This window comes from Myxocyprinus asiaticus, chromosome 38 (assembly GCF_019703515.2).
Source record: "Myxocyprinus asiaticus isolate MX2 ecotype Aquarium Trade chromosome 38, UBuf_Myxa_2, whole genome shotgun sequence".
NCBI lineage: Eukaryota > Metazoa > Chordata > Actinopteri > Cypriniformes > Catostomidae > Myxocyprinus > Myxocyprinus asiaticus.
In genome coordinates, this window is record NC_059381.1 from 29,703,149 (window position 1) to 29,727,142 (window position 23,994).

General features: G+C 36.2%; 1 protein-coding gene across 1 annotated transcript in view; it reads right to left on the reverse strand.

Annotated features, from left to right (window-relative positions):
• Positions 1–1,131: 1,131 nt before the first annotated feature.
• The window catches only part of ubtd2 (ubiquitin domain containing 2), a 45,809-nt gene continuing 22,946 nt past the window's right edge, over positions 1,132–23,994 (reverse strand). Inside the window, exon 3 of the mRNA XM_051677751.1 lies at positions 1,132–3,055. Coding sequence (XP_051533711.1) covers positions 2,640–3,055 — 416 coding nt within the window. The 3' untranslated portion in view covers positions 1,132–2,639. The remainder of the gene's footprint in view (positions 3,056–23,994) is intronic.

Genomic DNA, 23,994 nt, shown 5'->3' on the forward strand with positions numbered 1-23,994 from the left:
AAATAATAATAATAATAATAATAATAATTTTCTGCCATTATGGATAATTAGCAGGATGTTGCAATGTGATAGTTTGTATCAGAAAGAATTCATTAATAATTAGTGTTATGAATACAACTATAAATATTAAGGCTATTGATTTAGCGTGATAATTTAGTGTGATTATATTAAAAACATTATATGTTAAAAAATTAATGCAATTCATCATACCTCCTGACCCATATGTAAATTCTGTGATGAAAGTATTTTTCTACCATCGGAGAAATTCAAGTAATTTAACTTTGCGTTTTAAGAGCCGCGTCAGCAGGAGGCAGTCAGCGCGCCTCAAAACTCACAAGCAGTGCTGCCACAGAAAGTGAGATGGTCACACATGATGTATTCTTGATATCTGGACAAAGCACAACAGAATGCAGTGATTTTGAGATGTGTCTTGAGCTTCAACTACTATTTACATTTTTAACTTGACATAGCATCCTAAAACATGTTTATGATGCTGAAAATCAGTGGGATGCTCCAAAATTATTTTCAAGAATATAATTTTTGCCCTAATATTAAAGGTCTTAAAAGAAAAAAAGAAATTATGATATAACATGAATTTTCTTGATAAAAAAATATGATCATGCCTGGTAACATGTGCATGTAAAATGGCTAGAAATAGCATTTTAGCTTAGCATAAAGCTGACAATTTACACAAGGTTTATTTCTATCCCTTCTGCTCCAAACTTACTTCTCTGTCTGCTCGTATGAATGTAACACATCATAAGAAAGTGTTTCACCGCTGTTCAAATGCACTTTGGATCACATCATTTATATGTATAAATGTTCTCCATCTGAAAGGACTAAATATTAAATGAAACAAATGACAATAAAATGCAAAGTAATCTCTTCAGTAATCAAAATACTTTTTGAATGTAACTGTATTCTAATTACCAATGAATTGTAACTGTAGTGGAATACTGTTACTTATGTTTTGTATTTTAAATACGTATTCCCATTACATGTATTCCATTACTCCCCAACCCTGATTAATTGGCAAGTCAAGTAATTAATTTGATTACAAATTTTAATCGATTGACAGCCCTAATAAAAATACCACATTAATATCACACAAAATCAGACACTGCAATAATAAATTGTACAAATGTTTATCATCTTTTAATTAAAAACGCATTCTGTGTAATTAAAATATGCAACAGTTTTTTTTAAATTCTCTTTCAACAGGACCAAGTCTTGATGCAATTTAAAAACACATTTGCGGTTATCACATCCTTTGATGTGTTGAGCCGTGGTGACGCAAGTTTGAGCTTGGAGCATTTCTCGATCCTATCATTTCCTGTCATTAACCATCCCTCGCTGTATAAAGGCCAAAAAAAAACAACAAAAAAAACATACAGAGTAAATCATGAGAATGTCTTCATTCCAAATGAACAGCTACATTTAGATGGCATCTATGGCCATGGTGGCCAGAGAAATCAGCCACAGATCTTGTCCTCTCTCCATTCACATTTGTTCAAATTGCACTCTTCATAGTGTAGGTGTATGCAGCCAAACAGATATCTTCTGTTTGTATAAAATCACTTGAAAAAATTACCCCCTTCTAACCCATTACTCCTATAATATACCCTCAGGATGCGTGAGGAAAACCTTAGCATTATGGCAACCCAGCAGAGCTGAATAAATTCTTAAAAGCGTCTCGATAACATGGAATCAGAACGGTTGCGCAGGTAATGACTGAAATCTTTCCGCGACACCAATTTCACACTTTTGTGCTAACACAGGGAGAGAGAGTCAAATGTGTTTGGGGGAGAATTTTTGATCAAAATATCTTCAGGGCTAAAAGCAATCTGCAAAAATGTGATGATTGCCATCTCTCAACTAAAAGCACATTTCTCAAAATGAGGCAAAGTTCAAACAAACTAACCTTTATGACAAAAAAAAAAGTTGTTAACAGAATTTAAGTTGGTGAAAGTTTATACGAAGAAGAACTGGAATAAAAAAAAAATTAAAAAAAAGAAAACACATTGCTTTTTGCGACATGTAGCAGGCCTCCACTTTTTAATATTCTGTATATATTTTTGGTTACAGAGTCTCTAATAAAAACGAACATTAAGAAAATAGTCCAACCAAATAGTCCAATCCTCCATTTTGTTGAAATCCAATGAAAAAGGCCTATTTTTTTAAAAGCCTTATTGGCCTCTAATCACTCTGTTTCAGATTTCAAACTCTGACAGACACTGGTAGGTCCACACTTTGGTCTGCCTTGCAGACATATTCTCTCATCACAAGAAAATGGAAACAAATATGGAGTGTATAACTCCATAATCTTCAAAATAACAAATATTAGGCAGAACCATCACTATTTAGTTTCCCTCGCCAAAACCATGGACTTCTCTTGGCCTTGGCTCCAGTTTTCTAAACCTGAGGCTTTAAACCAGAATGTTGGAGTCTCAACATCGTGAGAAGAGCTGGAGCTAGTCAGATCAAAGGCAGTGAGCGTTTGAAGGGAGAAGCCTACAGAGATTTCCTCTCTAGAATCAAGAACGGCCAATCCTGAATTGAAGAAATCTTTGAAGATCCTTAAAGATATTGCAGCACAAACACACCATTTAGTCGGATCTCCTCATGCCCCTAGCGAGGCATTAGTTTATCACAGGTGTAGGGTTCTGCGGCAATGGTGGGGTTGTGGGAGGCTGGCTGACGATCACCTGAACCACATAGTCTCTGGAGATCTTCAGGTCTTCCAGCTTCATCTTGTCAGTGAGTGGTCGGCCTGAGAAGAACCAGCGCTGGGTGCTGGCCGCCACGCCCTCCTGGACTTGCAGACGCCGCTTCATCTGGTGGACGCTGTCGCTGGTGCGGACAGCAAGGCGTAGATCCCGGCCCGTCGAGAGACGCAGGCGTAACTGGCACTCCTGGCCCTCACTGGCTGGAGCTTCTGGGACCTCAATGGTCTCCAGCTCGCTCTTCTCCTCGATCATGTTGACGGGAGGGGAAAGGCAGTAGACGGGCAGCTGGTAGCGGTTCCCCAGCTCATCGTAGCATTCAGTCAGAGCACCTGGAGATGACAAAAAAAAGGGTTACCTTAGAGTACCATACCTTAATAATTGGTGAAAGATTATATATTCATTCATTATTGTACAAAAAGATCAGTCAGGTATCAGTCGGGCTTTAGAAAAGAATCATAGCACAGTTCCAGCTGCCATGAAAGTCATAAATTACATTATTGAAGCCATAATTAAGCAATATCACATGAGCGTGTTGCTGAGCAACATACAGACTGACAGCCTGTCTGGGATGGTGCAAATAGAGACAAGCAGAGTGATACAAACTGTGAAGTGTCTCTTGGAATGCCGCTTGTCCAATCAGATTAGAAGACCAGAACTAACTGGTGTATGAATAATAAGCAACTGTCTGTCTTGTTTTGTACAGGTTTTGGTACCCTAGACCATGGTATTCTAATAAAGTGTCTTGTTAATACATGATTTTCTGGTCATATTGTAGGCTGGTTTGTCATCTGAAGGACAGAACCAAGACCATTCATACTGACCTATTCATATTCATATTGATTCATATTGTTTCATTTGACTTCACCGTATGACTGTGACCAAAATTCCATATATCTTCACTGTGCTGCGCTGTGGGATGAGGCAAACGTCTGCGAAATTTTTGTTTCTATTTATCGGTCTTGAAAAGGTGATAATGCTGTTTAATTACCAGAACCAAAATATTATTTTTCTTTCAATAAAGTTTAATTGTTTAAGTGACACGGCTTAATTTAGCCAAAAACAAGCAGCGATGAAGGGGGAGAGCAGTGATAAAACACTTGTTGGTTTTTGCTAATTAATTCAGACATGTCAGTTATCTGTAGCCATGTCAATTATATTTATAAACCATCGATTCGGATTCAATTAAACTGGAAATGCACATAGGATGATGTTATTCATAACATCCAGACTGTATAAAGGTATACAATAATTGTAACACATTGTGATAAATAAAAAAGCACTATAAAGTGAATATATAGCATTAATATGTACATACTAATGTTAGTCAATAAACAACATATCATAAGATTATGAAGCACAGACTTTATTCACACCGCCAGACTACCATGTAAACATATTAGTCATATTCACTAATCCGCCTCAGTTGTTTTCTGTGTGTTTTTCATGAGTTAAAAGCAGCTCTTACATTCATACAGATGGGATCATTACAGATGTTTTGTAATATTTTGACCAAATCAGAGCAGAAAACAACACAAACATCTATAAATTCTGAATGAGAGATGTTTATAGTGATGTACCGGCGGGCGTGTGTACTCGCCGGTCACACATCGGACTCGCCGGCTTACGGAGGTAAATCGTGGATAAAATATATTGAAATGTCCCCAAAAGTCAAATTTGGCATTATTTGTGCTGACCTCAGACCTGTATACACCTCTCCCGGGACTTGGCATGGATCAAAAGCATTTTTTGAAGTTTTCTTGATATAGTTTTACAGGTGTTTTTCCATTCACCGCCATTGTTACCTCCCGCTGACGGTCACAAATATGGCGGATGCGGGGAAAAATGACGTCTCTGAAACAGGTCAACAGATGGACATTTTTCTGATGCATTGATAGTGTGTGCCACAGAGGGGTACCTTAAGGTTCACCTTTATTTTCTAAATACTTGCCAGCTTTCAATTTTTTGCTGATTTACTTCTGTGCATCCTCCATAAAAATACAAGAAAGATCTTTGAAGTATTTACCAAACTCAGCTTTACCAACTGAAGCTTACTGTAAATGTAGATAAAACCACACTTATGATTTGTATTTATTTATTTTTTATTTTAGAAAGGCGGGGTAAAATTATAGATTTTCCAATTAATTGCGATCTTCATTTGAACAATCCCAATATCGATTCTTAAAGTCCCAAGATCAGTCTTTTACTCTATGTGCAACCCTCTACGATACAAGGAAATCACTTTCATATGCAACCAAATTTTGTGCTTTGTGACAAAAATTTTAATTAGCAACTGGCTGGTAAATTTTCAGATATCCCTTGCCAGTGACTGAGTAGTATATGGTGAAGAAGTTTAGCACCGAGAACCTTTCACTGAGTTTTGCAAGTAAAAGTTTGTTTTGGTTGTGTAATGTGTCCAAAGACGAGATCCATGCTATACATTTGTTATTGAATAAGGTCTCTTCTAATAACCTTTCTGTTCTTTACAGTCTGTTGCTGATAAACAACAAAAATAGAAATATTTAATTCTAATCACAACACAGATGCGGTAAAATAGCAGTGCGACTCCACTCTCGTTAATATGCGCTCAACCAAAACACTTTTGTGAGAGGCTCACTGAACTGCCACTATTCTTAAAGAGACAGTAACTTTTTAGTGTTTGTTATCCATATCAGTGTAAATACTTGTAAATAGTAATGTTTGTAAACAAACACGTAACAATGTGTGTGTGTGTGTGTGTGTGTGTGTGTGTATATATATATATATATATATATATATATATATATATGCAATATAATATATGCAATTTTGAAGACATCATATTTTATGATGGAATACAGGAGTTTGCAGATTTTTAAAAAGCTAAAATGTGACCAAAATGATACAAATACAAAATTCCAAATCTAATCAAATTGGCAAATCTGTATCAATAACCAGTCTAGTCAACGTATTGTTACTACGTAAGACCAACAAACTGAACTGGCTTTTAAAATACTTAGTTTTAAATGGACGGCAAGTTATATAAGCCTCAAATACTGTGCTTGGTGAGAAAGCTGAGAAATAATAATTTAATAATTAATTTTAATAGGAACCATCAGAAAACCTCCAAGCTCTTAATTCTGTGGAAAAGACTTACCACATACTTGTATCTTTGGCATTTACAGTGTTGCCTCTTTTGTTTTGTTTTTTGGAAATCCTACTTGGGTAAAATGGGTAAAAGGAATACAGGCACAAATCACATGATGAGCATTCCTATGACAGAAAGGCTCATTGTGGAATCTGTCACCCTTTCAACCACAGAGAAAGTAAGAGCAATGAATCAATGGCAGTGGGGCAGGGTTCACACCATAGGAACAATAAGATTACATCACTGGCATCTCCCAAAGAGGAAGTACTGTATGTCATTTAATCATGGTGAGCTATGCCTCCTTGGAAATCATTGAAAATGTTTTATACATACTTTCATGATTACAAAAGTAAGTTAGGAATTGTTTTAGGTGTGTGTAGTTTCAGTAATGAAAACATTTAATTCATAACTTCTAATACTTTCTTCATTTTGGAACAAAACCATGGGCAGATCAAGGCTCATTATCTGTGGTAACCAGATACAAAATGACAACTCTTAATATATACTCAGCTCTCTCATGAACTTCTGTCACTGCGCTGAGTAGAAGGGAAATAAAGGTTCACTTGAAATATGAAATTCACAAGAGAAGTCACTAGAAATTAATCTCTTTTGCCCTTTCGGGGTTGTGTATGCTTTCAATTCAACATGAATCATGAAACTGTACATATTTTAATTTGCTGTGAAACATTCATGGTGCTTTCCATTTCATACATTCAACTTTGATTTGAGAGAAACAAATATTGGAAAAAAAAAAAGGAAGACTCTTTGTGGACAAAGGACTTTTTGCTTGTAGATGGATGAAATCAGCATTCTCGGTAACATGATGGTGTCCTAGTTATGTCACTCACAGTGAAGACTAAATGAGAACATAAGGGGACAAGATTACACCGACATATGATTCCCTATATTTGAGCATCTTCTTAAACACAATCTAAAGTGCCCCACTTATCCCATTAATGTGTCTTTGCCAAACTCATTTAGGAAGGTGTAGAGTCGGTGAGAGTCAATAAATGTACAAGAGCTACTTCAGCAGAGACTCCTTGGCACTCTGTCAAATAACAGGAGCCTGACAAGAGCTGCAGTGCTGGAGAATAGTGTTTGCTTGATAACAGCTGTAATATAATCCTTACAACAACAGTTGTATCTAGATGGTAAAACTTACCTGGTCTCATAGTAAAAATGTTTTGCAAAATCACTTTTACATGCCTCGCTCTACATATCGCTGCAGTTTACTGCACTTATTTTTCAATCTGTTCCCCACACAATGCTATTTTATGACATCGAAACACTTACTATAATGCATGATTTGAAAAACGATATATTTTGACGCTTTCATTTCATAACCAACTACCTTTACAAGCATACTTAAGCGTGACTAACTTGCGCAACTGATTTTGAACATGGAAGATAGAGGTTAGAGACCAGCAAAGTTTCATAGAAGCGGCACGAAATGACATGACTGCTTAAGCTATTGCATTTTTCATCACACATTTGCTTTTATGACACCGGTGATCAGTTATGATCAGTTAGGTTTAGGTATCGGGTTTAGGTTAGGGATGTCTGTTTTGTACACATAAAACTTGTTTTTATCACACTATCGGTTAGGTTTAGATGTAGCATTTTGAATAAGGATGTCAGTTTTTCTCATTTCAAAATAGAAAAAAATATAATTTCACATTTGCTTTTTATAACACTATTGGTTAGGTCTAGATTAGAGAAGTAGATTTTATAAAAAAAAATTCTGAAGAGAAATAAGATGTCAAAGTAATAACATCTAGTGTTTCTAAGGCAGGCCTTATTCTACAATCTAGTCTAAACATTAAGATAGTTCAAAGAAAGCTTGCCATGTTTTCTTTTTCAGTAAGTTTTTCTAATGTATAGATACAAGTATGAATGTTGCTTTTCCTTTTAAACTGTCCTATTTTATGGATGATTCAAAGCACACAACAAAAACTGTAAATCCTAAACATTGTCTTAGGCACAATGTGACAAGTTACAAGGATCAAGTAAATTTCTTGTTCTTATTGAAAATAAAATGTTGCACTAGATGACATAATCCCAGCATGTTTGCCCGCACACTTCTTCAGTCATCTTGGTTTTGGATGTATTTTTAAGATTATTATTATTTTTTTTTTTATTAATTTTTTTAAGTACTTCATAAAAGACTTTAAGCCATGAACCAAACAAACCAGCTCCGAGGTGAATCACAACATTACAAACTTTTGAAAATCAGACAAAAGCTACAAGACTATGTACTTAACGTCTTTAATGAGGGAATGAACTAGAATCCCATGAAGCATTGCGAATGACAATCAAATTAAAAAGATGGAAAAAAATAAAAAATTATTGATTTAAAGTTGTTGAATAACAATGTATTTTAATTTTTTTGCTAAATATTCAGATACTCTATGTAAAAATATGAGAGTAGTTTGAGAGTGTATGGAGACTCGATTACGTAATTTGTAGTGCCTTATGGAAGTGGGCAGTTGCTGCATAACTCTTTTGCCGGAATTCTCTGATTGGTGGATTTTTCCCCTAAGGATCATGTATAGTTCTTTACCAGAAAACTCCACTATTAAACACGATAAAAATGTTTTTGTTTTTTTATTTCGTTGAAATAACATGAACTGATGGCTTCAATAGGAGTGTATACCATCGATCAACAACCGCAGATAGGTCGGTCTTTAAAGGATTATAAAGGCCAAAACATACACTGCGCAAGTACATGAACACAGACGCATCTTGCAACACAAGCTCGATTTCACACATCGTAGTGTCTGAAATGTGTCAGAGCGCAATTCATAACCCAATGCAAGTGCGCGTTGCATTCTCAGCATTGCCACAAGGGCCGCTATAGCGAGATTATTGTGAACTGTCCATTTCTAGGGAAAGTTTTCTCTTTCAAGTCAACTACTGTCATGGCAGAGCAACAGTTCGAAGAGAATATTGCTGAGCAGTTAAGTATATTTATAGCAACTTATGTGAATAATGAGGCATCCAGTTTAATGGCACAGACGTTTGAAGGTAACTTTATCGCCCTCTTGAGTTCTGAGGTTTGTTCCCACCACGGTAAAGCAAGAATGCTTGTTAAGCATGTTCAACTGGACCGCGTGTTGGCAATGCGGTGGCCAAGCGATCTCATCAGCGTTCACGTACTTGTGTAGAGTATTCTTCGGCCTTAAGTTATCATTAAAAATGAACAAGATTTTGACTTCCAAAACCAGACTGTTGTGCCCTATAAGCAATGCAGAGCAGGAATTTAGTAGGGATGTGCACAAGTAATCAACTAATCGAATACTCATTCTGCACCAACTAGTCGACTATTAAAAACACTACTAGAAAATAAAAAATTGTCAAAATGAAGTAAAAATCCTTGGATGTTTTTTATTGTTATTTCTAAATCTTTTATTTACTGTGGGTTTATTGTTTTGTTTTGTTTAGTTTTTTTTATGTGTTATTTTTATTAATGCATATTGTTCATTTCATTTTTTCTAAAAGAAGTTAGCTTATTTTAAAACCTTTCTTGGTAACATTTGTGAATAAAACAAAATATAAATTTCACATAGTTGCCATGCTTGTTTTTTTTGTGATCGATTACATATTTTTTGTGGGTAGTACTTGACTACAAAATTACTCGATAATGCCCATACCTAGATTTTAGACTAATGAGATTTCACTGTGAGCAGGGCTACCAAGTGTGATATGATGGAACTGAAATCAAATAATAAAGCAGCACTTGATTAATCGCTTTGTGAGTTTGTTCAGTGTTTGAATAAGAACATTCTTTTGGGCGTCTTCCAAGGATGGGGCTGGGTTCCAATGATCTTTAGCACACTACGTATCTTCTGAGATACAGACAACAACACTGCAATAGCATCATCCCAATAAGCCACAACTATCTTGCATACACAGATCTGCCATCCAGCCACCCAAGACAGTCACATGAATAAGACCAGATGGCTCTGAACAATCACCAAATCAAATGTATCAGAAGAGCTATGGACAAGCCGGATAAAAGCCTACTAAAGTGGCACACTTGGGCTTTTTAATGCCTCTTTTGGTTTTACTGCTGAAAATGGCCAGACTTACTAAACCATTAAAGTAGCTTTGGAGAGCCTATTAAACAGTTTTGTTTTGGGTTGTAGATGTACTTGTTAGGTACCTGTATAGTGAGCGCCTTTGTGATTAAAAATGTTTATGTTAACCCCCAGGAGCAAGACTTGCAAAAACATGACTTCAGTGTGATACTTGAATTGCTTGAAAGCTTGAATTCCTCTGATGGAAAGTTACTTATGACAGAATTTATGTATAGTTTAGGAGGCATGACTACTTGTTAATTGTACATGTAAAAAAAAAGAATGCATTATTTGTTAAATTATTAATCTTTTTTTATTTATTTTTTTTAATAAAAAATTTAGTAAAACAAAGGTTTAACAAAAGCTCAAATCTGAAAATCATGCTAAAGGGCATGATTCTGTGTTTATGTATTAACCTCTTCAACTCTGGGACATTTTTGGGCTGCTGGCTGCAATTTCATTTTTACAGTCACATGTAAAAGCTCACCATTTACACATACAGTGGACTGATTGCCAAAAAATTGTCTCATTTTTTCAGAACCTCCCCATAAAATTTTTTAAAAAAATTTAAAAAAGACTCAGACTATTACAAAAATGTTGTTGTTCTAACATTGTAAGCATGTAATTCTAGTTCTGTTACCTCCAGCTCCCTTCAAAAAGTCCCTTATTTTATTTCACTAGATGGCAGCAAGTATTAGAAAAAATAATTTTTCTTCCATCACAAAATGCAGATCTGAAATGTCGGTGGCGCTTTTATGCATTTTAGCCCTCACAGATTCACTCGTCCATAGACATTCAGTCTAATTTTCAGTTCATGCACCACACTCATTGTTTCATCAAACATCTCGTCCTCTGAGTGGACTAGAAGCTCAGTCTCGGTGTCATTAGAATGCAGAGATCCTACCCTTTGCGATGCTGTATAACATTTTATCATCATATATTTCCGATGATTTGTTTAGCCTGCTTTTCCTGCTGGACCGCATATTTTGTTCTGGAAAACTAAGATATAACTAGGGGTGTAACGATCCATTGATCTGGATCAATGCATCGATCTAATAAACAATGATGTGATGTTATCGATGCAGTACGTAAACACCAATGTATATATTTTTTTAAGATGCAGCCTTATTTTGACACTCTAATGCCAGCCACATCCGTATGCATTTCCATCAGGCGATGCAGCAACCTTATGATATTCATCTTGCTTTATAAGCATTAAACATGCTTCTCATGTGGGACACGGATGTATGCGGAGTGATTGAAGCCTGAAGTTGCGCTGTGCTCTATCCATGCGCATGCGTCAAGAGGGCCTCGAGCTTCGGTGACAAGATAGCCTAGGCAATCACATGCACGATTAAATCGGGGTTCCCTCGATATCTTGGCGCATTTGAATTCTACATGATAATTTTCTATTCTTAAGCACTATGGAGCAATTCAGCTATGTTAAATGGCTGGAGAGCCACAATATTCTGAACAGTGCTGATGAGGGAAAGAGAAAACACCAGCATCAATTACACAACTTTTCACATCTTCACATCAAATCCCTTACTAACATTTATCACAGTACAACTGTGGAAGTTGTAGCCAAGAAAAACACAGATAACACCTAATCTCCTGTTGTGGGTATATAAGTATTTTGGATTGAAAGACTTGCTTGACTGTTGTAGAGATGACAAACTGTCACTGTAGTGTTTCCCTCACTCCACAAGGCAATGAGCTGTCATCAAACGATTGATGATCAATTGTATGTGACTTTATGTTTTATATTATTTATTCTTCTGCATTACTTTTATCAACAACTGAAGTACCTGATTTAGTTCTGGATGTCCCAATGTGTATACTGGATTTGCACTTTTCAGAGTGCTCAATCAAATATTAAAATTACATTTTGGTTGCATTTGTGAGATAAAAAAATAATGCAAAAAATGCAACTGAGTGTGTAAAATAGGCACATAATATCGTAATATCGATCGCAGGCAGACTTTGAGGTATCGGCATTGGATCGCTGGCTAAGAGAACTGATATAAGATTGTATCGTGTTGAAATTGCCAATTTACACCCCTAGATATAACATTGGATTACTCACACAAGCAAGCTCACAGACAAGTAAAAAATGGCTAATTTTTTAGAAAACCACCTAAACTAAAAGCTATTTGGGGATTACAGCAGAAATGATCGGTGCATAAAAGAGACGTTTGTATTTGATGTCTTTCAGATATAATATTTAACTGTGTGATTCTTTTAAAAATCTTTCAAACTCTGGTATAAGGACAACAAAATAAACTGTACAGTCACATTCCTGAGAATGAGAGCTTTCATTTGACATATGATTATGATATGTGATTGTCTATTTAAGTGCTATGTGAAAGACTTTTATATTCATATTCATATTTCTACCACATGACCTCTAGGTGGCGCTGATTTGCGAAGTGAATAATTTCAGGCCTTATTTTGTTATTTTATGCAACATAAATGCAGAAGTGATGGATATCTATGAAAAGTGCAGATTCAAAGCTTTCAAACGATACCCCATATGCCTGATTTATGTATTCGGGACTTGAACATTTTAAATGTAAACTTTTTCACAACATAGCCTCCCTCTATTGAACCCGCCAGCAGGTCCGCAGAGTTGAAGAGGTTTAAAGAATAGCTCATTCAAAATGAAAATTCATTCACGTCATTATTTACTCACGCTTCCAACCGCGTATGGCTTTCTTCTGAGGCACACAAAAGGAAAACCAAATATTTATTTTATTATTACGATTTTTTATTTTTTTTTGCCTATAACTACAGTGAATACTGATTCTGGACTGTCATGCTCCATAAAGAACAAAAACACCAAATAAACACAGTAAAAGTAGTGGGTTGGGCTCAAATCAAATATGGCGACTACATTTTACATTTCATTTTACATTAATGCATTTGGCAGATGCTTTTTCCACAGCGATTTACAGTGCATTCAAGGTATACATTTTTTTTGTTTGTGTGGTTGACCATCAATCATCAATCACATCTAACCTCATTGGTTCTTGTGTTGCTGTCATGACGTTTGTTAGGCTGTTAACATTTTGTGATAAAATAAGACATTTACAAATTTTCCCTCTTTGATAGTACTACAGTCCAGTATGAGAGCAATGTGTTAAATTTCCAATAAGGTGAACAATGACAAACTCTCATCGCTATAAATGTCTCAAAATACTACTCTTCACATAAACCTGACCACAAATATGCAAAGAGTGCAAACGAATTGAGTAAACCCACCGCTGTTCACTCAGAGGTTAAGAGAAAAAGGAGGATGGTTACAGTCTCTGTACTCTGACCTTTTCTCTGCATGGGTAAATCTCTGTAAATACACCTGCACTGCTCTGCTGAGTTCAACGCAAGTCGAACAACCACAGAACCTATGTATAATATAACCCTACAAACACCTCCAGGCTTCTGCAGGTGAAGAGACGGGAGGGAATTTCTCCCACTGTTGAGATAACTGAAGATGCTTGCTATGACTACATCACTGTAAAAGTCATTTGCTAAGCTCTACTGTTTAACATCACCAGGTTGTCTAATGTGGTAGGGGGATTCTAGTTTGGAAAGACCACCATGGGGTGTTGTTTTTGTTGAAGAGACCTTGTTCTGTTGTGGACCACAATGCAACACTGGTCTTGTGAAGCATCTATGCTTGTTACCGTATGCCATTTACTGTAAATCAACTTAGCAGCAATTTCATGTTTGAGTCCCTCATCCTTGATGTTTGAAATGCAATTATAGAATAAAGCATCATCAGTATGAGCAATCACTTAGTAACGATCATGAAAATGGTTCAGGGTTTCCACACTTTTTGAACAATACATTTCCATGACTTTCCAGTTACCTTTCTAGGGGGAAGTGGTATTCAAATTCTGCAAAATGCATTTAAGATATTGTCACCATTTACTCACCCAAATGACTTTTCTTCTTCTGTTGAACACAAATGGAAATGTTAGAATGACAGCATCAGTCACCATTCACTTTCATTGCATATTTTGTTTTGTACAGTGAAAGTGAATGATAACTGAGGTTGTCATTCTATAATTTCCATTTTTTGTGTTCCACCAAAGAAAGAAAATAATTTGGTTTAAAAACAAAAAGGAGTGAGTAAATGATGACTGTTCCAATTTTTGGGGAAAACTATCTCTTTAATTATTTAAGGGCTAACCAATCTGATCATAGCAGCTATTCATACTCTGATCAAATCAAATCAAAATCCTGGATTTACATTCTTCCGATCACCTAATACAAAATCTCTGGTGGAAAATAAATGACTAAGGGGGAAAGTATGTTTTGATTCAATCTGCATGCGTCCTATTTAGTTATAACTGTGGTTTAGTAACAGTAAGATTTTTCCACACCATCACCAGGCAGCTCGGCTCCCGAGAGACGCTGAGAACTGCCTTAAAGAATCTCCAGCTGCATCCAGACAGATGTAGTCAATGAGAACCAGAGGGAGGCACGCTGTCCACGTCAACTACCTGATGAAATATTTTCACGTCTGAACAATGGCCAAACATAATAGGCTGGCTCCTGAGATTGTGCAATTACAATTAGTGACAAGCACAAATTACCTTGGGCAGGGAATTTGATGGGGAACTCTCAAAGGAAATGACTGTGAGAGGTAAAATCACTTTCATAATTAGCATACATTAAAGGAATAGTTAAGCCGAAAATGACTGTTAGTGTCATTCCAAACTTGCTTGACTTTCTTCTGTGGATTGCAAAAGGATACATTTTGAAGACTGTGCTGCTCACTCTTTTTGATACAATTACAATGAAAGGGGACTGAAGCTTTGAAGGATGCAAAAAGGATGCAAGAGCACCATAAAAGTGATTCATACAACTTGTGCACTATATTCTAAGTCTTTTAAAGCCATACAATAGCTTTGTGTGAGAAAATGACCAAAATTGAAGTTGTTACTCACTGATAATCTTCCCTTCCAGTGAGCTTTTAATTGTTGTGACTGGAACATTAAGTCAGTGAGCTTGAGAACTTGATCGATACAATCCTGAATAAATTATTCAGACCGGATCAACTGATTCATTGAAATGATCTAACTAAAAAAAAACTACTTGTTCATTGCTTCTCTCATTATTCTCACCAAGGTGAGATTTTCAGTGAATCAAGACTTTGTGATTAACATTTTTTATTGATTCATACAATAAACAAAGAAAAGCAAAACATATTTACACAGAATCAACATTTCAAATTTTCAAAGGATCTCAACACTCCACTCTCATATAGGTTACCGAGTGTATTAACTTCTCTCACAATCCACTCTGACCAGCAGGAAGGGGACTTATTAATATATAATTTTGGGTTCAGCCATATGCTTGAGGCAACATTTAAATAAATGTCAGAATTAAACACTCTGGACACTTTTGTCCATACCGAGTGCAATTGAGAGATAACGGGGTGTAACTTAACTTCTCCGATTAGTTTGATAGAAAGGCTTTGCAATGGTGAAATAGGGGCAAGAACTTCCTGTTCAATACAAAACCAGGGAGGGGCTCTCTCAGGTGGAAGCGACCAATGAGCCAAATGTCTGAGACCGAATGCATAATAATAAAACTAAATCTTGGGTAGGCCTAGCCCACCTTTGTCAATCGGCCTATTTAACTTATTAAAATGCAATCTGGGACTTTTACCATTCCAAATGAAGGACTTCGCTATGCTATCAAATCACTTGAAATAAGAGAGGGGGACAACTATAGTGAGAGACTCTAGCAGTTAGTTGAATTTTGAATACAATTAATTTTAATAACATTAACCTTCCCAATCATAGATAAATGTAATGAAACCCAGCTGCCCACATCACTTGAAAACCTTTTTATTAAAGGGTCAAATTTACTGTAACTAACTAAATCACACAAATTTGCTGGGAATAAAATACCCAAATACTTAATGCCCTATTTGGGCCACTGGAAGGCGCCCGGCTGAAAAGCCGTTACTGGGCAGTACGCTGTCAGAGCCAAAGCTTCGGATTTAGACCAATTAACTCTGTATCCCGAGAACTTTAATGAATAATTCTGTGGAGGCAAGGCATAGATCTAGTGGGGTCAGAGACAAATAATAAAATATCAACTGCGTAAAGCAAAAGCTTATGCGCCACACCTCCCTCCACCATCCCTGGAAAATCATCCTTATTTCTTATCGCGGCTGCTAATGTTTCCAGGGCAAGACAGAACAATAATGGGGAAAGAGGGCAACCCTGCCGGGTGCCCCTATTTAAGTAAAATAATCTGAAATTAATAAATTTGTTTGTACCGCCACTATCGGGTGTCAATAAAGTAACTTAATCCAACCAATAAAAGTATTCCCGAACCCGTACATTTCCAAAATCTTAAAAAGATAATCCCATTCTACCATATCAAATGCCTGTTCGGCATCAAGTGAGATGGCAGCGACTGGAGTCTGATCATTTTCCACTGACCACTAGGGCTGAAACGATTAGTCAACGTTATCGACAACGTCGACAATAAAAAATTGTCGACAAAAATTTTCGTTGTCGAATAGTCGTTTGATCTTAACGTAACATAAGATCAAATGAAACTCTAATGATTGCACACAAGAGCAACACTGCAGCTCGTGCCTGACTGAGGAGAGGAAGAAAACATCTCACAGTCCAGACGCACTCCAAACTTTCCAAACAGCTTCAGGTGATGTAGATCGTAAATTATAAGGGAATTATAATGCAAAAATACAAAATAAGTAAATACAGAAGCACTCTTGTTGTGGAATAAGCAGAGCCGGAGCTGACGCTCAGCTTAAGAAAAACTTGCGTGTCGAGCGTCTTTAAAGGAAATACCCCGGCGTTACAGCTTTAATGCAGTTATTTTTAATGCGTTATAGCTTTATTAAAGTTCAAATAATAAGGAAACTGGCATTTCTCTGTGCGGTCAGCGCCTCTTCTATGAGTTGCGCAAAGTGTCCCGATCTAAGGGGCAGAGATTGAAACTGCACCCGGCTGAGGTACACTCTGTTGCGGGGACGCTCATCCCTCGAGCGCGCGCGCTTAATGAAGCTAGATTATAACGTGATGGCAACTTATTGAATCATAATATATGTCACTGTGCATTTCTTATCGTGAATAGATGGCAAAATGCAGCTTTATTAATAAGAGAGAGTTTGTTTTTTTGTGCGTTAAAGATGGATTGAAGTGAACAGAAAGGTGAGAGAGGGTAGTCTTCGCCCCATTATACACTGCAAAAAAATAAATTTTTTATTTGTTTTTGTTTTGGCTTTTTTTCCAATATAAATATCTAAAACTCCTTTAAAACAACGTACATTTTCTTCAGCAGCTATACTGCAGAATAATTTTATTTATTATTATCTGAGAATGTTGAATATAATATTAAAAATACAAATATTTTAAAATATATAAAAATCCTTTTAAAAAAGATGCATTCACATGAGAAGCAGCATATAAGATATTTAGACTTGCTTTTAGAGAACAGATCTTGAACTGAAGTATATTTTGTCTTTACTGCACTCGCAGAAGTATAACCAAGTGAAAAAATACACATATTTAAGATACATTCTCTTAAAGCAAGTCTAAACATCTTATATGTTATTTCTCAAGTAAATGTATCTTGTTTTAAGGATTTTTAGACAATTTTAAATGGAAAAAAAGACAACACTTGATAACAATAGGATTTTTTTTGTAGTAAAATTTTTACTGAATTAAACATAATAAAAAGTATTTTCTCCCTTTAATTCAGTGAATGTAATTTAGAGGTATTTTTAAAAGATGATTTTGTCCTCTTTATTGTTAGCAAGCACGTTTAATACAACCTTTTAAGTTGGGGCACAAGCTGAATAGTCGGTTTTGAGCTAATGATTAATCGTTGCAATAATCGCCCGAATAGTCGACTAATCGTTCTAATAACCGTTAGATTAGTCGATTATCAAAGTAATCGTTAGTTGCAGCCCTACTGACCACATGATATTGATGAAACGCCTAATGTTATCAGAAGAGCTGTGGCCCTGAATAAACCCCACCTGATCTATATGTATGAGAGATGTCATAACTTAATCGGTTAGCCAAAATGTTTGACAATATTTTAACTTCTAGCTGGATCAGGGAAATTGGATGGGAACTCTTACACTCGCTTGGATCTTTGTCCTTTTTAAGAATCAGACTGATCTGGGCTTGTGTCATGGTTGGCGGAAGCTTTCCATTCTTTCAGTGAATCAAGACTTACATTTTGGTCCTTTTCTCACACAAAGCTATTTTATGACTTCAGAAGACTTGGAATGTAGTGCATGAATCATATGGACAATTTTTTTAAATGTTTATAATGTTTAGCATCCTTGCGCTTGATTGTAATTGCATGGAAAAGAAATGTGAAGAAAAAGAAAATGGTTTGGAATGACATGAGGATGAGTAAATCAAGACAGAACTTTTATTTTTAGGTGAACTATTCTTTAAAAGCACAATGGTATCTGATAGAAATGCATTTCATTTAATCAACCATTAATATCAGCAAAAGCATACAGTATACTGTATATTTCTTAGTATAAATCATTCCTGCCCTGATGATTTCATGGACTGCCATGAAAACATGCAGATCCTTTGTGCTGGTCTAATACGCAGAAGAATACTCGATAATGCCCATACCTAGATTTTAGACTAATGAGATTTCACTGTGAGCAGGGCTACCAAGTGTGATATGATGGAACTGAAATCAAATAATAAAGCAGCACTTGATTAATCGCTTTGTGAGTTTGTTCAGTGTTTGAATAAGAACATTCTTTTGGGTGTCTTCCAAGGATGGGGCTGGGTTCCAATGATCTTTAGCACACTACGTATCTTCTGAGATACAGACAACAACACTGCAATAGCATCATCCCAATAAGCCACAACTATCTTGCATACACAGATCTGCCATCCAGCCACCCAAGACAGTCACATGAATAAGACCAGATGGCTCTGAACAATCACCAAATCAAATGTATCAGAAGAGCTATGGACAAGCCGGATAAAAGCCTACTAAAGTGGCACACTTGGGCTTTTTAATGCCTCTTTTGGTTTTACTGCTGAAAATGGCCAGACTTACTAAACCATTAAAGTAGCTTTGGAGAGCCTATTAAACAGTTTTGTTTTGGGTTGTAGATGTACTTGTTAGGTACCTGTATAGTGAGCGCCTTTGTGATTAAAAATGTTTATGTTAACCCCCAGGAGCAAGACTTGCAAAAACATGACTTCAGTGTGATACTTGAATTGCTTGAAAGCTTGAATTCCTCTGATGGAAAGTTACTTATGACAGAATTTATGTATAGTTTAGGAGGCATGACTACTTGTTAATTGTACATGTAAAAAAAAAGAATGCATTATTTGTTAAATTATTAATCTTTTTTTATTTATTTTTTTTAATAAAAAATTTAGTAAAACAAAGGTTTAACAAAAGCTCAAATCTGAAAATCATGCTAAAGGGCATGATTCTGTGTTTATGTATTAACCTCTTCAACTCTGGGACATTTTTGGGCTGCTGGCTGCAATTTCATTTTTACAGTCACATGTAAAAGCTCACCATTTACACATACAGTGGACTGATTGCCAAAAAATTGTCTCATTTTTTCAGAACCTCCCCTTAAAATTTTTTAAAAAAATTAAAAAAAGACTCAGACTATTACAAAAATGTTGTTGTTCTAACATTGTAAGCATGTAATTCTAGTTCTGTTACCTCCAGCTCCCTTCAAAAAGTCCCTTATTTTATTTCACTAGATGGCAGCAAGTATTAGAAAAAATAATTTTTCTTCCATCACAAAATGCAGATCTGAAATGTCGGTGGCGCTTTTATGCATTTTAGCCCTCACAGATTCACTCGTCCATAGACATTCAGTCTAATTTTCAGTTCATGCACCACACTCATTGTTTCATCAAACATCTCGTCCTCTGAGTGGACTAGAAGCTCAGTCTCGGTGTCATTAGAATGCAGAGATCCTACCCTTTGCGATGCTGTATAACATTTTATCATCATATTTTCCGATGATTTGTTTAGCCTGCTTTTCCTGCTGGACCGCATATTTTGTTCTGGAAAACTAAGATATAACTAGGGGTGTAACGATCCATTGATCTGGATCAATGCATCGATCTAATAAACAATGATGTGATGTTATCGATGCAGTACGTAAACACCAATGTATATATTTTTTTAAGATGCAGCCTTATTTTGACACTCTAATGCCAGCCACATCCGTATGCATTTCCATCAGGCGATGCAGCAACCTTATGATATTCATCTTGCTTTATAAGCATTAAACATGCTTCTCATGTGGGACACGGATGTATGCGGAGTGATTGAAGCCTGAAGTTGCGCTGTGCTCTATCCATGCGCATGCGTCAAGAGGGCCTCGAGCTTCGGTGACAAGATAGCCTAGGCAATCACATGCACGATTAAATCGGGGTTCCCTCGATATCGTGGCGCATTTGAATTCTACATGATAATTTTCTATTCTTAAGCACTATGGAGCAATTCAGCTATGTTAAATGGCTGGAGAGCCACAATATTCTGAACAGTGCTGATGAGGGAAAGAGAAAACACCAGCATCAATTACACAACTTTTCACATCTTCACATCAAATCCCTTACTAACATTTATCACAGTACAACTGTGGAAGTTGTAGCCAAGAAAAACACAGATAACACCTAATCTCCTGTTGTGGGTATATAAGTATTTTGGATTGAAAGACTTGCTTGACTGTTGTAGAGATGACAAACTGTCACTGTAGTGTTTCCCTCACTCCACAAGGCAATGAGCTGTCATCAAACGATTGATGATCAATTGTATGTGACTTTATGTTTTATATTATTTATTCTTCTGCATTACTTTTATCAACAACTGAAGTACCTGATTTAGTTCTGGATGTCCCAATGTGTATACTGGATTTGCACTTTTCAGAGTGCTCAATCAAATATTAAAATTACATTTTGGTTGCATTTGTGAGATAAAAAAATAATGCAAAAAATGCAACTGAGTGTGTAAAATAGGCACATAATATCGTAATATCGATCGCAGGCAGACTTTGAGGTATCGGCATTGGATCGCTGGCTAAGAGAACTGATATAAGATTGTATCGTGTTGAAATTGCCAATTTACACCCCTAGATATAACATTGGATTACTCACACAAGCAAGCTCACAGACAAGTAAAAAATGGCTAATTTTTTAGAAAACCACCTAAACTAAAAGCTATTTGGGGATTACAGCAGAAATGATCGGTGCATAAAAGAGACGTTTGTATTTGATGTCTTTCAGATATAATATTTAACTGTGTGATTCTTTTAAAAATCTTTCAAACTCTGGTATAAGGACAACAAAATAAACTGTACAGTCACATTCCTGAGAATGAGAGCTTTCATTTGACATATGATTATGATATGTGATTGTCTATTTAAGTGCTATGTGAAAGACTTTTATATTCATATTCATATTTCTACCACATGACCTCTAGGTGGCGCTGATTTGCGAAGTGAATAATTTCAGGCCTTATTTTGTTATTTTATGCAACATAAATGCAGAAGTGATGGATATCTATGAAAAGTGCAGATTCAAAGCTTTCAAACGATACCCCATATGCCTGATTTATGTATTCGGGACTTGAACATTTTAAATGTAAACTTTTTCACAACATAGCCTCCCTCTATTGAACCCGCCAGCAGGTCCGCAGAGTTGAAGAGGTTTAAAGAATAGCTCATTCAAAATGAAAATTCATTCACGTCATTATTTACTCACGCTTCCAACCGCGTATGGCTTTCTTCTGAGGCACACAAAAGGAAAACCAAATATTTATTTTATTATTACGATTTTTTATTTTTTTTTGCCTATAACTACAGTGAATACTGATTCTGGACTGTCATGCTCCATAAAGAACAAAAACACCAAATAAACACAGTAAAAGTAGTGGGTTGGGCTCAAATCAAATATGGCGACTACATTTTACATTTCATTTTACATTAATGCATTTGGCAGATGCTTTTTCCACAGCGATTTACAGTGCATTCAAGGTATACATTTTTTTTGTTTGTGTGGTTGACCATCAATCATCAATCACATCTAACCTCATTGGTTCTTGTGTTGCTGTCATGACGTTTGTTAGGCTGTTAACATTTTGTGATAAAATAAGACATTTACAAATTTTCCCTCTTTGATAGTACTACAGTCCAGTATGAGAGCAATGTGTTAAATTTCCAATAAGGTGAACAATGACAAACTCTCATCGCTATAAATGTCTCAAAATACTACTCTTCACATAAACCTGACCACAAATATGCAAAGAGTGCAAACGAATTGAGTAAACCCACCGCTGTTCACTCAGAGGTTAAGAGAAAAAGGAGGATGGTTACAGTCTCTGTACTCTGACCTTTTCTCTGCATGGGTAAATCTCTGTAAATACACCTGCACTGCTCTGCTGAGTTCAACGCAAGTCGAACAACCACAGAACCTGTGTATAATATAACCCTACAAACACCTCCAGGCTTCTGCAGGTGAAGAGACGGGAGGGAATTTCTCCCACTGTTGAGATAACTGAAGATGCTTGCTATGACTACATCACTGTAAAAGTCATTTGCTAAGCTCTACTGTTTAACATCACCAGGTTGTCTAATGTGGTAGGGGGATTCTAGTTTGGAAAGACCACCATGGGGTGTTGTTTTTGTTGAAGAGACCTTGTTCTGTTGTGGACCACAATGCAACACTGGTCTTGTGAAGCATCTATGCTTGTTACCGTATGCCATTTACTGTAAATCAACTTAGCAGCAATTTCATGTTTGAGTCCCTCATCCTTGATGTTTGAAATGCAATTATAGAATAAAGCATCATCAGTATAAGCAATCACTTAGTAACGATCATGAAAATGGTTCAGGGTTTCCACACTTTTTGAACAATACATTTCCATGACTTTCCAGTTACCTTTCTAGGGGGAAGTGGTATTCAAATTCTGCAAAATGCATTTAAGATATTGTCACCATTTACTCACCCAAATGACTTTTCTTCTTCTGTTGAACACAAATGGAAATGTTAGAATGACAGCATCAGTCACCATTCACTTTCATTGCATATTTTGTTTTGTACAGTGAAAGTGAATGATAACTGAGGTTGTCATTCTATAATTTCCATTTTTTGTGTTCCACCAAAGAAAGAAAATAATTTGGTTTAAAAACAAAAAGGAGTGAGTAAATGATGACTGTTCCAATTTTTGGGGAAAACTATCTCTTTAATTATTTAAGGGCTAACCAATCTGATCATAGCAGCTATTCATACTCTGATCAAATCAAATCAAAATCCTGGATTTACATTCTTCCGATCACCTAATACAAAATCTCTGGTGGAAAATAAATGACTAAGGGGGAAAGTATGTTTTGATTCAATCTGCATGCGTCCTATTTAGTTATAACTGTGGTTTAGTAACAGTAAGATTTTTCCACACCATCACCAGGCAGCTCGGCTCCCGAGAGACGCTGAGAACTGCCTTAAAGAATCTCCAGCTGCATCCAGACAGATGTAGTCAATGAGAACCAGAGGGAGGCACGCTGTCCACGTCAACTACCTGATGAAATATTTTCACGTCTGAACAATGGCCAAACATAATAGGCTGGCTCCTGAGATTGTGCAATTACAATTAGTGACAAGCACAAATTACCTTGGGCAGGGAATTTGATGGGGAACTCTCAAAGGAAATGACTGTGAGAGGTAAAATCACTTTCATAATTAGCATACATTAAAGGAATAGTTAAGCCGAAAATGACTGTTAGTGTCATTCCAAACTTGCTTGACTTTCTTCTGTGGATTGCAAAAGGATACATTTTGAAGACTGTGCTGCTCACTCTTTTTGATACAATTACAATGAAAGGGGACTGAAGCTTTGAAGGATGCAAAAAGGATGCAAGAGCACCATAAAAGTGATTCATACAACTTGTGCACTATATTCTAAGTCTTTTAAAGCCATACAATAGCTTTGTGTGAGAAAATGACCAAAATTGAAGTTGTTACTCACTGATAATCTTCCCTTCCAGTGAGCTTTTAATTGTTGTGACTGG